This window comes from Apteryx mantelli, chromosome 17 (genome assembly GCF_036417845.1).
Source record: "Apteryx mantelli isolate bAptMan1 chromosome 17, bAptMan1.hap1, whole genome shotgun sequence".
In the NCBI taxonomy this organism is placed as follows: domain Eukaryota; kingdom Metazoa; phylum Chordata; class Aves; order Apterygiformes; family Apterygidae; genus Apteryx; species Apteryx mantelli.
Genome location: NC_089994.1, coordinates 9,715,449 through 9,731,714, shown reverse-complemented (window position 1 = coordinate 9,731,714; position 16,266 = coordinate 9,715,449). Strand labels below are relative to the sequence as shown.

At 41.0% G+C, this 16,266-nt stretch overlaps 1 protein-coding gene across 2 annotated transcripts in view; it reads left to right on the top strand.

The window, feature by feature from the left end:
* PPIL2 (peptidylprolyl isomerase like 2) overlaps positions 1-16,266 on the top strand; it is a 78,256-nt gene that overhangs the window by 32,722 nt on the left and 29,268 nt on the right. For both annotated transcript variants that reach the window (XM_067307363.1, XM_067307364.1), the window contains exons 10-13: positions 373-533; positions 2,123-2,198; positions 3,426-3,532; positions 15,442-15,531. In XM_067307363.1, coding sequence (XP_067163464.1) covers positions 373-533; positions 2,123-2,198; positions 3,426-3,532; positions 15,442-15,531 — 434 coding nt within the window. The remainder of the gene's footprint in view (positions 1-372; positions 534-2,122; positions 2,199-3,425; positions 3,533-15,441; positions 15,532-16,266) is intronic.

Genomic DNA, 16,266 nt, shown 5'->3' with positions numbered 1-16,266 from the left:
AGTTCATATTGTCCTCAACTATATCTTTTCTTTTATTGTTCTATAAAAGTAATTTGATTAGATTTGCATGAACTTGGATCATTTTAGTGATTTTGAAGAAATTTTTGCAGTAATTAATTTGATTTTTTGTTATACTTCCTCAGACTGGCATTTATTTATTATGCCATACTTCCAATTATGCTGTCTTTAGCATCATGCATTGCAATTTGTTACTGTTTTTGCAGTAATAAACGTTTTTACTAGAGCATTATATTAAAAAAGTAGAAATAATATCTGGAAGACTTTTTTGGTAACAAGGTGTATAATAAGGTGAAGGAGAAAAAAATAGACCTTGTCTTTTAACTCCAAATAATTTTACTTTGTTTTATCTAGAGGAAGAAAAAGCAAAATTAGATCCATCTTACTATTTGAAAAATACAAATACAGAGACCCGAGAGACTTTACTGGAACTTTATAAGGAATTCAAAGGAGATGATATTCTAGCAGCTACCATGAAGGCTCCTGAAAAGAAAAAAGTGGATAAGCTGAATGCAGTAAGTTGACTTGATTTATAGTTTGGCACTGATTGACTTCTTCAAGAACAGTAATAATGTTTTTCAGCTTAGAGGGCACGTTGCAATATGAACAGACGCTATTCCTTTTGTTTTTGTTACACAGAAATTTATCATAGATGAGAATATAAGAATCATATTGGGATTCCTTTGTAATACATTGTACGTGTCAGTGAGTTTCTCTTTGTTAAATCATTGTAAATGAACCTGAACATTTCAGAAACAGATTACAATAAGGAGGAGGATTTTTTATGATGTGGTTTTGATGTATGTGCTGGCAGAGCCTTTTTTTCCTCAGGTTGTAATCTCTTGCTTTGAATTTATTTATCATTGTTTCCTGCAGTTATTGGCAGAGGGAACACACCGTAAGGGCAATGCAAATGAATCATTTCTGGTGTGGGCAAATATGTAAATCATCCACAGCTGTTTGGACATTTTTTCCATGGGAATGCAGGAATTTTAGTGGAATATTTTAAAGGATCTTCTTCCAGGTGCATATTACTGTGTGCTCATGGCTATCAAGAGAAATAATTCATCTACATCTTGATGTCCTGCATCAAAGGCTGCTTGAAATGGGAAGACTGGGTGTTCTTTCCTTTAGTAATTCTGGGACATATGTGTCTTTGTGCTTTGATTACACTTGCATGTAAATGAATTGCAGTGCAGCACATAGCTTTTTATGAGGGGGCTTAGTGATAGATTTATTAGTGAAGGTATGTGACATGGGATTAGGATCACATTCGTGCCTTCTTCGGGGAGCCATAGCATTATAAGAAAATCAAAGGTATAGGGAGAAAAATCAAGGTGAGAAAGAATAATGAGCTCTTCATATGCTGGGGAGCCAGATTGTCAGCTAATAATGTAGGTGGATATAACTGTAAACTTGCATAGGATGTAGTGTAATCTAGTGGTTGGAGAATTGACCTGTGATTTAAAAGACCTTTGTCCTCTGCGAGGCATAGCTCCAGACCCACTGGAAGTGTCTCTGGGTTCATTTGGTCTTTGTGATTCACTATAAAATCCATGTGTGCTGTTCATGTTTCCTTTCTGCAAAAAACTTGTGAAGCTCAAAATAGACACTGGGAACTAAGAGACGGCACCTCTGCATGCAGAAGGCCTGTGCGCGGGAGGGGTTGGTTTATTTTCCTCCTCCGCATCGCCATGGTTCACTGGCTCTTCCTTCCACTTACTCAGCAACACTGGAAAATTTTACAGATGTCTTGCCAGCAGTACTCCTTTCATATCTCCACCTGTGGACATACAAATATCTTCTGATAATAAAATCTTTGCATAATAATGTATTGAACTGTTGTGGAAGCAGTGAGCCCCTTCAGCTCACTCTCTGGGCAGCCTTAAGTAGAAATTCATCAGAGCAAATGTTATGGGTAACAGATGGGGAAATATCACTGCATCGTGCATTTGTTTCTTTCTATAGGAACTAGAGCGGAAAGTCTGCCTTCAGAAGGATGACATAGATGACATTTGTGTTTCTAATATTTAAACAGTGTGGAGAAAATAGAGAAATTCTAAGACTGAATGTCTTTTTCTCTTGCTTTTTTCTCTGTGAACAGGCCCACTATTCCACTGGAGCAGTAAGTGCTTCTTTCACCTCCACTGCAATGGTGCCAGAAACTACCCACGAAGCAGGTACCAGAACTACCTATCTACAAGCTATTTCTGTCCAGTTTTAAAGTGTGCTCCCTAGTACACATACATTTATGTGGGCTGCAGGAAGGCATTGGTAATTGGCTAGTAATGATGCCTTGGAAATGTATTCCCTGAGCAGATATATCCCTACTTTCCGGTGAGCTCATTCAGAAAATAATGGAGTAATTATGAACTAGCTTTGGGTTTGAATGTCAGGTATTTACCTTGAACTGAAATTAATGAGGTATTTGCTATGCCCATAGACCACAAAATGGGATGTCCACTTATGTAAGTTAGGAATGAAGCATACTCTCCCCTCAAATTGCATACAAAATGTTTACCATCTTTTTGACTTAATCCAGTATTGGTTAGAATGACAGCAAAAATTTTGTGGGGATGGCTTTTGATTTACTGCTTTTTTGAGTTTAAACTCTACACAAAAATGCATTTTAATACTAGTAAGTTTCCTTTCATCCTCCAGCTTAAATACAAAGGTATAGAATTTCTTAAATTTCCGTGTCACTTAAATAGCTGAGCAACTAGTATTCCCCGCTGAAGAGAGAGATTTGGCTTTTGGCATTGAAAATATAGGAGTATGTCACACGCTTAGGCAAAGATTGAACACAGTGCTAAAATTACATGTTTACCAAATTCAGTGTCTTTACTTGGTGGATTACAATGATTTGGAGGTGAATCTTTCAGAATGTTAAAAATATCTGATTAAACTGGGTGCTTTGACAAAACGGAAGTGGAAACATCCTAGACTGGTCCTCTGGTTTGACTTTCCAGTAATGTTTCCAGTAACTTAGCTTCATATGTTTTCAGAACTGGGTAGGTCCTCATATGTCGGCAATTTGTGGTTGACTGATGACTACCTGCTTGGCTTCCAAGTTTGACAAGAAAAAATTTGATTTCAAAGCCATGTCCGTGATTGGTAGGCCTTACTTGAAAATTATAGTATGTAATACTGAATGTTTTCATGACTTAAAATATAGGTGATATTGTTGGCTCTAGAGGAGTTGGTGGCTTTCTAGAGTGGAGATTGTTTTGCATAGAAAGGTTAATGTGAGGTTATCATAGACGGATTGTGGAGTGCAATCCCTGAAGGCCCAGTGCCCCAGGGAAACAGATCAGACAGTAGAATCTAGTCATTCCTTTGCTGATGATTTCTAAAGATGAATGAATAAACTTCCAGAGAGCTAACTATTGTGTTTTGCTTTGGGACAGCTGCTATTGAAGAGGATGTTGTAAGATACAAATACGTGAAGAAGAAGGGCTACGTACGACTTCACACTAATAAAGGAGACCTAAACTTGGAGCTGCACTGTGACATGGTACTGTATGCCACATAGGCTGAACCTTATAAAGGGCCCTCTAGATAATGAACAGAACAGGCACAGGCAAAGGAAATACCCAGCGACAGGAGTAGTGTGTAGTCATAGTAGATACTGGTAAGTAATTGGCTTTCAGTGGTTTTGGTGTGTTGTAATATATATATATTTTAGCGGAGCTACTTACAACATGTCAAGGTACCTGCTTAGAGCTTTGGAGGGTCAGGATTATAGCAACCCAGACAGAGGCTAGACAAGGAGGACATAGAAAAAAGAAGTAAGAGCACAGAGAAGGGAGAATAACCCAGGGTTATGCAGCAGGTTACTGGCAGAACCAGGAAAAGAACTTGGATCTTGTAATAATCTTACAAGTCAACTAGGTTTTGTTGCCAGTGTGTCTCATATCAGGTAGTGCCACTGAACCTCAGTGAAAATGAGAGAGACAGCCAACCCGAGTACATGCAGTTCAGATTCCCAAATTTTAAATTCTGAGCTTTACAAAACAGAAAAATCTTTGAACTTTTTTGCCTGCTGTCTCGGTTTTAAGGTTCAAATTTTCAGACACGTTCCCTTTGCCCTTAAGAGCTAGATATTCATTAAAAAAAAAAAAAGAAAGAAACCAGAGTTTTCTTATAGTCAGTAGTTTTTCTTACAGTCAATAAACGTGGCAGGACTTGTGATAGAAAGATACATTGTGGCAACACTGACTTCTCCATGCTGAAGTTTGACATCAGTGCTTGCTGGTGCGCTTGCTTACTTGTTTGTACAATCACATTTGTAAAAGGGAAAAAAGGGAGCATTTTCAACGTTTAAAACACCCAGACCTTCCACTGTTTACTGAGTTTTTAAGCTTGGGAAATTGCAAACCTGAATGTAGATGTTTTGGAAAGTTGAAAGCTGTGAATAGGGGTTTAAATGGTAAAATTTCCGCCTGTCGTGACCTTCATAGGACTATGGGACAGTGGTGTTGGCCAGGAACTGGGACATCCAGGTACCTGCTGTGGAATTGAGAGCTGTATTGGGAGAATCCATGTTTTTGCCTAGCCATTTGCACAGCTGGGAGAAAGAAAAATGAGCAAACAGGACAGGCCTGCCAGCTCTGCCTTCTCCTCCTTTCTGTCATATGAATAAGGAGCAAGATACACGTCACCATCCCAGGCTGATCCGTGGAAACAACATGAGGATCTCCCCAGCAGCATATCGTACTGGTGATTCTGTAGGTCTCTGTCATCCGTGCAGGTGTCTTCCACGCTCTTAAATAGTAACACTATGCGCTAAGGCAGAAAGCAGAGGATGTTAGTACGGCAATATTTGGGGGAAGCAGCCGAAGGAGCAGCTTGCGTTGACTCGTGTTTTGCCGTATGTTCTGGAGCTGGTGCTGGCAGAGGCAGGCTGGCTGCAGCCGCTCCAGCCAGCGGGGTGTCGGGGCCACGGGTGGGACCAGTATCGCTCAGTCCTGCGGACCCAGCCTCAGCTGCTCTTTTTAAACTTCCTGGATGATATCCCTTTTGTTTCTGTTTTCCAGATGAATCCCTGTTCGTTTCCCTTTCACACACTGCTTCCTCCTGCGCACGCTGGAAGCGCGCGCTGTTTCGCACAGCCAAATCTGCCTGAACGCTGGCCTCTGGCCGTCTGTTTCTTTCGTTTCTGTGTGCCGCTAAAGTCTGTGTGAATTAAACAGACCTTTGGCACTGCAGAGGGAAAAAAGGTATATCTTTAGAAGAGATAGGAAGCATGCTGCTTTAAGGAGTTTTTCACAACATCCACTTTAGATCACCATCCTGGGTCTGTTACATCAGTCCTTCCTGGTGTTGCTTGTTTTTCTCCCTTTACTATATAAGGAACTTGTGCATCTTTGTTTTTTCCTGAATCACACTGAGGTTAGGTACATAAAGTAGCTTGGTGTAGACAGAACAAAATTTTTTACAAACACATAATGTGCATATAGGTCACACATACACACATGGATCAACTGCCGTAGATCTATGGAGATAGTAAATTCAGGCTTCTTTTTTTAAAGACGGCACTGTCTAATTGGTTGTTGCCTTGACCTGACCACAGGCTCCTGTTTTTTTTTTACTTGCTGAGTGATATCCTGTGCTCAGGTTATTATGGAGCCGCCCTAGCAGTGGTTGTATTTGCACTGTATTGCATAGATGTGATTGTGAAATGCTTGAGGAAGTTTGGGGATGAAGTTGCTATATAAGTAAGATAAATGAATACTTGTGTCCAGAGGTAGGACTTGCAACATTCAAATTATTTTTTAAAATAGTCTTATGGGCTAGATTTGAATACATATTTTGAGGTGAAGTCGTCCTGTTGAAATAGAGAACAGCGGGTGATATACTTAGAGAGTAGAAGTTTATCTACTGTGGAGTCCTCGGTTGTATTTTCAGGCCTATGGGCTATTTAAACAAACGAGATACTCTTGCAGTTCTACTCTGTCTGTCCTGCTGCTGAAGTTTATTTACCCAATATTGTTTTTGACTTCAATCCCCCCAACAGCCCTTAGGTTCTTCTTCCCTTTCCCTTCACGGTTCCCTGTCCCCAGTTCTCTCTCTTGCATGCTTTTTGTGAGCTGTCTGACAGTGGGGATTATTTGAAGTTCAGTCTATATGTGAAGTTCAGTCTCTATGTATGTGTGGAAATACAGTGCTTCTTTTTGTTTAAAAATAAGTCTAGGGATCCTCATACACTCGTACTGTGTGTAAGGTGCCAATCAATAAGATTGATAGAGTTGAGATTCCTCCTAGGACCAAAAACCTACTCAAGAAATGTTGTGTATTGATCCGGGGGAGGAAATCAGTATTGCAGTGTGATTGAAGTCATCAATTACTTTGTGACAGGGTACAGAAAGAGGGCATGAAATAGGACAAGAATCCAGGTATTTTCTGTGTTTGAAATCACTTGTTCAGAGCACCGGAAAACATCAGTTAGGTTCCAGAAGGATATTGTGTGATATAAGTCATTGTTCTGAGAAAAGGCAATAAAAAGACTTTGGAAGATAAGCTGGATTTCCCCCCCCCCCCCCCGCCACCTTTTGATTTTTGTGCCTCAAATGAGCAAAGGTACATTACTTTTGTCTTTTTCTCTTTGCATCGTAATGGTGTGCCTATGGCTTTTCTTTGTTGCTGTTTCTTTTTCTCCCAGTCTTCTCATTCAGATACAGTCTGTTCTTCTTAATGGGGACATAATCAGACGGCCATTTGTTAGGGACATTTTCCAGGAAGCTCTATTCAGCTGGGCATAAGCAACAGTTGTTGTATATACTAATTGGAAACAAATTTACAAAAATTCTGCTTGCCAGAAGTCATTCTGGCTAGTACAGATGATTTAACAACGTCCAACAAGTGTTATTCTTTCAGCTCTGCTCTTATGTATTGCCAAACAAATAAGTGATCTTCCTAGTCTCAAGTTCTTGTAGCTGCTTTAACCAGGATGCTGCTGGGAATGACTGTCTATATCATCTGTGGGGATTCTGCTGTATTAATGGCTATATTGACACAATTAGACTTCGTAGATGATGGGATAGCCTGCTAAGCGAGGATGGAAGCTTTACACTGTGAAACATCTCAAATTGACTTGGATGTGTGAGTAGAAAAGCAGCATGGTGTAATGGACTGAGTGGAGAAGTAGGAGCCAGCAGCCCCTGAATTCTGGCTGTTTGCCATTGACTTGCTGCATGATAGGGCCGTGTCACTTGGATATGTGTTTTGGGGGGTTTTATTGTTGTTTTTAACCAGAGGCATCCCATTTTTCGCTTCACAGTGCATAATAAACACAGGCATAATTTTGAATTCCCAGCCAGCAGCATGTATCATAGACGCCTGATTGCTGGAGTGCAGCTACCCAATTAACCTGTGTGTTCAAATCAGAAGCCCTGCCTAAGAATAGACAGAGTATCAGACTCCTCATCTCTGCACCTGTAAAAGGGGGGGAAAAATACCTGCGTATGCCTCTAGGTTGCTTTGAGGCTTTCTTATTTTCTTATTTAGTGCTTGTACTTTTTTATTTTTGTTGTGCTTTGAAAATATATTAAAAAAGTAATGCTCCAGAAGTCCCTGTCAAAGCAATGAACAGATTTTGGTGTGCTATCTCCCTTTTTTCCTTTCTAAGTTCTCCATATAGAAGTGATCACTATGGAATAGTGATCTGGTGGTTTAACACGTGCTGATAGCCATGACAGCAGTTTTTGTAAATTCTTGTTTCTCTCAGATTTAGTACCTTAAGGTTTAAGGGCAAATTGGCACAACAAAGAAGAATGTGAGATGGATTGCAGAGCTCCATCCAGCACTCTGTAAATGCTTTTTGAGGTTTTTGGAGCTGGCAAGCTCTGCTTAATGGTGATGTCTTGGCATAACTATCTGAAGAAGCCGTTGTTCTACAAACACTGATGTTTTGATCTTCTGAGGCCCTCTGACCTATTAAATATGCCTGTGATCTATAAAGGTGTAATCCAGCCCCTGTTCTTTGAAATCATCTATCCTGTTGTGTGAGGGACTGCTGCAAATATTGGAAGCCTGTAAAATTCTTATCCATTTCCAGGGGGAAAGAAGCAAGTTTAAAAAAATCCTTTGACTCCATGCATGCCAATGTTCCCCAGTCTTCCAAAATCTCTCATTTTCATTCTGATTTTGATGTCCTTTCTGCTCACTTGTTGTTTGCTTCATCAAAGCGCTCTTTGGCAAATATTTGGCTGATGATATACCAGTGTCTTGTTCAGTCAGTAATATGGTTTTAGGGGGCTAATTATCAGTCTCAGTTGCAAATGGTTTATTTCGGATTTTTTCATCAAAGTATTTAATTGCAGAAACAGTTGTTAAGTTTTCATCTTTTAGAGTTCTTGTCAACAGAAACTAATAATTAAAAAAACAACCAAAAAACTCTCAGCTTCCCAATAGGAGAACAGTGAGGTAAAATGTTTGTCAGAGAGGATATATTCATTTCCTGGTGGTGTGTGGTTTTTGTTTTTGTTTTACTTCCCCTGAACGTGCTACAGCGGCGGACAGAGCTATTGCCCTCCATTGTGGTCTGCACTGGAAGGGCTGTTCGCAGCCTCTGCTGTTCAGCAGGTCGTTTCTTGGTTGCTCCGAAGCAAGTAGGAGCTAATATTTAAAATGTTCCTAACTTTGTGGATGTAGCATCCATGCGTCAGACTGGAGAATAGTTTTCTTGTAAGATGTTAGTAGGAAACGATTCACCTGGCTGCTGTTACTTCTCTGCTTATCCCAGGTGGTATTTTACAGCAATGAGGAAGGCGCATGTCCCATCCCTTGGGTACCTGGCCCTTGACAGTCCTGTTTGTCCCCCTCTTCCCATGACCGTCCTGTCACCTTGGGGACCTCTGCTCCTGGCTTTCCTGGCAGCCTTTGGGTAGTTGGGAAGGTGTTTGGTACGTTTGGACCTTTCCTCCTCCTTGGCAGCCCGGCAAGCTGGATCCAGGGGAGGGAATTGATTGTTACCTGCTCGCGCGTCTTGTGTTTTGACGTTGGAGGAGGCAGGAATGCCGTGCAGCCGTCTGCCGCCCAGCGGTGCCGGGCCAGAGGGTAACGCGGGCAGTTCGGAGTTACCCGGCGGCAGGTTTCTAGTCTGCACCTCGGCTCCTCTGGCGAGCGCCTGGCGACCTTGGCAGGCAGGCAGCCACCGGGGCTTGGCGCTGCAAGTCAAGAGTGGTTATGGCAGCATCCCCTGGGAAGGTGGACGTTGTGTGCCGGTGGTTGGACTGATGTAATGCTGGGCAGCAGCTTCAGGGCCCGCGATGTTCCATGCTTTACAGCTGCTGAAGCTTGCTCAAGCTGTATCCTCGTTTAAACTGTACCTGGTGGTGCTACCTCGCATTTGTGGGCCCCGTCCTTGTCAACGTCCAGCCTTGCACAGTGCTGTCTGACAAGCTCTTCAGCCCTTGTCTGCACGTGTGGCTTGCAGACTTGGGAGTGGTGGTTTCTTTTTAGTACTGCAGTAAATAAAAGGTAAAAGGAAAGTCTGATTGCTGCCAGGAATGACCGCTCTGCCTCTGGAGAGCTAGCAGTGAAAACTCGCGGATTGGGTGAGCGGATTGGATGCCCTGTTTAACTGGAATTGGGCTCATCTAAACTGACCGGTTGTCCCTGTACTCGCTAAAAAGTGAAAAAGACGACTGGAGTGTGTGTTTTTCATTGGCATCTCGTCTAACCTTAGCATCGTAGTCTTTGAGAAAGTCTTCAGTGACTGCATCATTTCATTAGTGTCAGCACTCTGGAAAAAATGCCTTGGAAAAGTGAAGTTTAGCTATCTCCTAGAGTCTTTGCTAAACCGCTAATTAAATTACAGAGGGTTTTGGTGTAATGAGAATGCAGTAATTCTGCTGTTTGTTTTGAGCAAACTTTGAGGCTTTGAGGTAGCAAAAGAGGCAAATGTTTGCTATGGAGTGAGCAGCCTGTTCCCCGAGGCTTGGTTTGCTCCCGATTCTTTTTTAGTATCGGGAAGAGTAGCAAAGTGTTTTACCCCCAGTGCCCTGACACTTTCATCTCACTGGCATGGCGCTCCTCTGATTGTAGATCACAGGTTGACCCGAAGGTGTCTGTGCGCTCTGTGATCGGGCTGGTTGGATTGGTGTCACTACATGAACTGTCTGTTCTGAATCGAGCTGCAGGAAGCGGCTGTTGGTGTTTGTCACCCCAACCTGTCACCAGACGAACCCCTCCGGAGCGCGGGAGCTGGCGGGGGGAGCGAGCCAGAAGACACGTCTGTCCTGCAGGAAGCCGCCTGGGCTTCCCCCAGTGAAGCCTGTCGGTGCTTTCGCAGTGGGCTGTGTGTGGTTTTGGATCTTCTTGTCTTTTCGCTCTAAGACAAAAATGGAGTGTGCTCCTAGTCCGTTTGGTGCAAAGTGAAATAGGGTGGTTTAAATGCCTTCCAGTGCAGGGTTTTGCATCGAAATGCACTGAAAATGTTTGTGGCCAGTTTCTTTTTGTGGCTTAGGGGAGGAAACAGACACTTCCACCTGATGGATATTTCTGAACCTGCTCTTATACAGTTGTAACAACAGTGCCTCTCACTGAGCCCTGAGTAAAGCTGAGCCGCTTTCCTGCGGGCAGGTAGGCTATGAGGATTGGTGACCAGAAGGGATGGGCAGAACTGGGTTGAAGCCTTACCAAATCACCTCTTTATAGTCCATGCTGTGGAAGAGTTGCTGGAATGAACAATTGCACGAGTGAAAATGCTCTGGATTAATAATAATTAAAAAAATAAATTACTAAAGCAAAACAAAATCTGCTTTGCCTTTTAAGACATCTACATAAAAAAAAAATTGCAGGCTTGGTCTGAAGCCTTAGAAATTTCCATCACTGGTTCCTGCCTCTTAGTAGCAGGATTCTGGCATTTGTGTGATAAGACAAAGGCTGTAGTGTAGAGAATGTGATTTTAATTCACGAGGAACCAGCTTCTCATTATTTCAGATTATTTCTGCTTTGAAACATAGGGTGAATGGGCATATATCAAGGCTCTGCAGTTTAATGCAACTACAGTTAGACCAGTTCAGCAAGACAAAAAGAAATAAAGGGAGGTGGAATTAGCACAAGAAAATTATACAAATGTGCAAATGACAGCTTCTGGATGTTTGGTGTGAAATTTCTCTTTAAGGTTCATGCAGATCCTCAAGGGATGGAGCATTCTGAAATGATTAGCTCTTCACGTAGTAAAGCCTTCTTCCTTGCAGTCATAGCAACAACGCCGAAGCTCTGCTCCTCTCCCATCCGCTGCACCTTGGCAACAAGAGGGCCACCTGGTTCTCCTCTGCCTCTGGTCAGCTCTGCAGCTGTCCATGCACAGGCTGAATTAAATAACCTTTAAAATTGTAATGACCCATTTTAACTGATGAGAAAAGAGATCTACAAAGTGAGAAATCACATAGTAACCTGGCTTATTTGGCCTTTCCCCTCAAGTCTTAGGATGCAGTAAGAGAGATGAATTTTGCAAGGTTTGGTGTCACCCTTTTCAGGAAGAAGCAAAACAAAATCAGCCCCGTTGATACTTAAAAGTGAAACAAGATAAAAACTGTATGTTTTATAGAACTTCATAGAAATAAGTCTTTTTTGTTGTTTTTTTTTTAACTTTATATTCTTTCTTCAGTGTTTTCCCAGTATCCATGATTTCACAATCAGCTTCTTGTCCCTATTGTGTTTGCATATTCATTTTTAGGAGCAGTCTTTTCTTAAATTCTGCTATTTGTCCAGACCTAGTAACTGTTAGAGTGCTGGTGTTTCTGAGTCATGGTACCTACTAAGTGTTCAAGCTAAATGGAAGCTTAAACTTAAGTAGAAAACCATTGGGCTGTTTCCCCATTAAATATATGTGTCTATGAGCCAAGCAAAGTATTTGGGCCTTCTTCTAGGATAAATACTCTTCTGGATTCCTGTCTCAAAGGATTTAGTAAAAGTTTATCACTTACTTTGGGTGTGAATTTTCAACAGTTGAAAGACAATTGTCTGTCATCTGGCATCTACAAAATAAGTGTGGAGCAAAGTGGGGGCAGGAGACTCATTTTAGTATAACTGAGAGATGTCTTTCTTACCATTTGTCACTTGGGGAGAGTAGAAGTGTCTCTAAGGTGAAGGACGTCATACAGAGGCACCACGTTCATTTGTGCATAAAGGAGGGTTTCTCAGGGCTGTTCTTAAAGGCCACGCTCCTTGGAGAGAAAAGCTTTCCATAATTTTTACATTTGACTTCTTGGGTGTATCGCTGCATCCTTGTGAGAAACCATTGCAGTAGATTTAAAACATAACCTTTCTGTTGCTGGCTTTCAAATGCAGGATTACAAAATGAAGTGGCACTTTTACCTTGACTTTCTCGAATATGTGTCAAAGTCATTGTTGGCAGATTAAAATAACTTAAATCATTTCCTGCTTAATGCAAAGAATGAAGAGAGAGAAGTTAACTATTGCTGCTGCTGTCAGTTCGAGCTGAGAACAGCCAGAGGTAGAAGGAGAACCCAGAGTCCGCAGTGGATAACGAGCCAGCAAGAACTCGGCTTTGCTTGCTGCGCTCGCTGCCTCCCAGGCGCCTCAACCGTGGTCGCTGCCTCCTTGGGGAACGGTGTGAGGCAGTGGTGGGGAGGACGTTGCTGAAGAAGCAGAATGATTTGCATTCCAAGGCGGCTGATCCGACATCTTCCACCAGATCTTGCACTCAAATAACAAAGGCATTTTTGTTTATATGTATTTGTCATCAGTCTTTGTAGTTGGAACAAAGACTTCAAAGACCGGCTGTGTTTATACAGTCAATACAGAAGTAACTTCGTTCCTGAGGAGCTACACCTTCCCTTCCAACCTCGAGCCTTTTTCTCTTGCTTTGGACAGGATGCTGCCTAAAAAAAAGTCCCTGAAGTATGCTTGGCAGTGCGAGATTTGGCAAGAACATTAACTGCTCTGATTTAAATCAGATAATTTGAGCCAGATAGTCTAGATCAACTACATGACTGAAACTGGGGTTTATTACTGATTGAATGCAAACCTTTTTGTTTATGTCTGTATTAAAAGGCACCATAAAAGGTAATGGTAATGTTACAAAGGAACTGTTTACCTGCCAAATGTATCCGTATGATGCATGAAGTGACCATGGGAACCAATTTGGTGGTAATTATTTAAAGAAAACCTTGCAATAAAATGGTAATTGCATGTATACTACGTTATATCTCAGCAGTTGCATATAAAAGCTTGTTTCTGGGAAGAGATATAACAACTAGAAATCCATTTTGAGAGAAGGGTCTGGATAGCTCCTGAATAAAAAATACATTACTGGAGCCAGTTTTTTTGATGTATATTTTACAGATCATGTTTTTAAAAGCAATAGGAAATCTGTATATGGGTATCAATGTTGTGCAAGTTTAAAACAGTTTGGTATGTATTCCTGAGGGATTCAGTCTTTTGCCTGATTTCATTTTCTTAAAAAATTAATTACAGGTTGCTGTATTCCCCCCAGAGAACTTATTAACTGTGTCTCTGTCTCCAAAGAGTGTTTGGCTCTCATGAGATAAAGAGCCTTAGGCAAAAAGCTGCCAATTCCATTTCTGATTCATAAAGAATTTTTTTAAACTTACTTTTATCCTTTCTGACATTTTTCATGAGTGATAATTAATAGCACTACATTAGGATCAAGACTTATGATATTGTCTTATAAGGGAAACATACTCTACACAAATGATTTTTCAGAATTTGAATTTTACTTGAAATGTTATATACAAAGATAATTTTCAAGCATATATATATACAGTTAAAAGTTTTCAAATCTTCTATAAACATTGAAACCATTGGAAAAAACTCCTATTGCTTGAAGCAATTTTCATGGAATATGTTTACTTACAAGTTGCCCAAGGGATGTTACAAAAATACATTCTTAAGTGTCATTGTACCAAACACCATTACCATTTTTACCCAGTAATAAATTACATAGGAAATCTGAGATTCAAGTTAGTGTAAGACTGCATTAGAACTAGTTTATTTTTCTGGTTATGGTAGCTGATAACTTTGTTCTGTATCTGTGTGAAATGATTAAGAGGAAATCATTATAAGGAATTATTTCTAATGCTGCAATGATATGTACCATTTGGATAATTAAGGGACATTTCAGTGTAAATAATGTATTTCTTATGAGGATATACAGCAGAAATGTGAAGTTTTGGATTGTTGAGAGTGAATACTTGAATGGATCTGCTTTTAAAAGGATAGAGATTCTTTAATCCTTAAATGATTGCAGTTGGACTTATTTTTAAAATAGATCCACGGCTTTATTTTTGTGCTTCTGAGCCACTTCAGGTTGAATGGCTCAGGCGCAGTGTCTTTCTGCAGTTTTCAGGCTAGTGGTACAGACCAAGCCCAAAGTCAGGTCAGTGCAAAATGGATCAGGATCTTTGAGAAGGAGGCTCCAAGTCTTGCGTGTGTTAATTCACAGACCCCGCGACTCATGCTGGGGCTTTACTTGCAGGCATCTACCGCAGTAAGGACATTGTTAAGGCCTGTAGCAACACGGATTAGTTAGATGAGTTCGTTTGCAAGATTGGATCATATTTATGCACCTAATCCACAGTGGGGCTAGGAAACATGCCCAAATATAGAAACCATGCTGTTTCTGTACATGCGTTTTGTACTCACATTTGTACATGTAAAGATACTTTAGTGTTGCAGAGAGGAGAATCCGTGCAGGATAATTAGGATAGACAACAAAGGTTTTGAGAGCTCATGTTTGAATGCTATGGCTCATTTCAAATAAATAGCTTCGATTTACACTGTAAAAGCAAGTGAGAAATGGGCAGTATATTGAGTCTCTATTTTTCTTAGATTTTTGAAAACAAGTTGTCTTCCCACCCCCTCCACTCCCATCACGACCACCCCCTCACTGAACCAACTTTCAAAATGGTGACTTGCGGGGTCAGTCCCATTTTTAGTTCCAAGCGTTGAAGAGGACCAAATGCTTCTCTCCTGCTTGGCTCCAATGTCTTCACTTTGGAATAGCTGAGCAAAGAAGTCAGGTTCTTTCTTACTCTGGGAAATAACTTTTTTGGGGTGGTAGAAGTCCTCCTTTGGAACAGGATTAAGATGCACTGCTGGGACTAAGTTACTTGGAAGTCTCTGAGCTTTCCGGCTTTCACGATCATTACATCTACTGGGAGTTCTTGTGAAAAGCACATTATCTGAAACAGAGTTCAGCACTTCTTTGCACTAACTGGGAGGTCTAGGTTTGATTTATTTAACACAGTGTGTGTCTCTCCAGTATACTTTAAAATAGCACATACTATATTTTTTCTGTAGATGAAGATTTATTCCTCTTCAAAGGTCATGCATGATTGTTTCTATGAAAAGTGATTCTTGTAAACGATTTAATGACCAACTTGGTTGTCTAAAGGTATTGCATAAGTAAAACTTCTGTCTGTCTTTCAGACACCCCGAACATGTGAAAACTTTATCAAACTGTGCAAGAAAAACTATTATGATGGAACAATTTTTCACAGATCAATTCGTAATTTTGTGGTAAGTGCTGAACAAATCCTGTGTAATGCACAGTAAGTGATGTCCTCAAAATATTTATATAGCTTAATTAAGTGTCAGTTCCTTCCATGCATGAAAATTTGCAGTAGATATATATTAAAAATATACCTTCAGAAGCAGGATTGTCCTTACTCACTGACTTTGTACTTCACGGGTCTTACTAACAACTGTCTCTGACTACTGTTAGCACTTGGAGCATCACTGCATTTTGCAGTGCTTTCACTGGCATTCCAGACTAAGCTTTTGGGTGTCATTGCCTTGGCAAGACTCTTGTTATCCTCCCCAAACTGTGGGTAGGTGGCTAATGAACAGAAGGAGAGGGGGGGAGAGAGGGAGAGAGAGAGAGAGAGAGAGAAATGCTAATTTGGATAAGTAATATTGTGGCCTGTTAAAACCCCATTCAGATGAAATCCGGTTTTAGAAAACGGCTGAATTTCTGTTTCAGGTTGTGGTAGCTGGATACTCTCAGATCATCGTTTCCTGAAAGTGATCCAGGACTAAGTGCCCAGGCTTTGTTTGTAAAGGGGTTAAAGAGCACATAGTGAACCAGAAAGTTGACTTTGGTAGTCAAAAACCTACTCTTTCAATATGTAGCTGTGATCCTTATACAGCTTTAATGCGCTGGTTTATGTACGGTATCAAGCACAGCTGGTAGAAAGAAGCAAAAGATGTTCTTGTAGAAGCGAAGCCCATCCTACAGCGATGAACAGTTTGGAT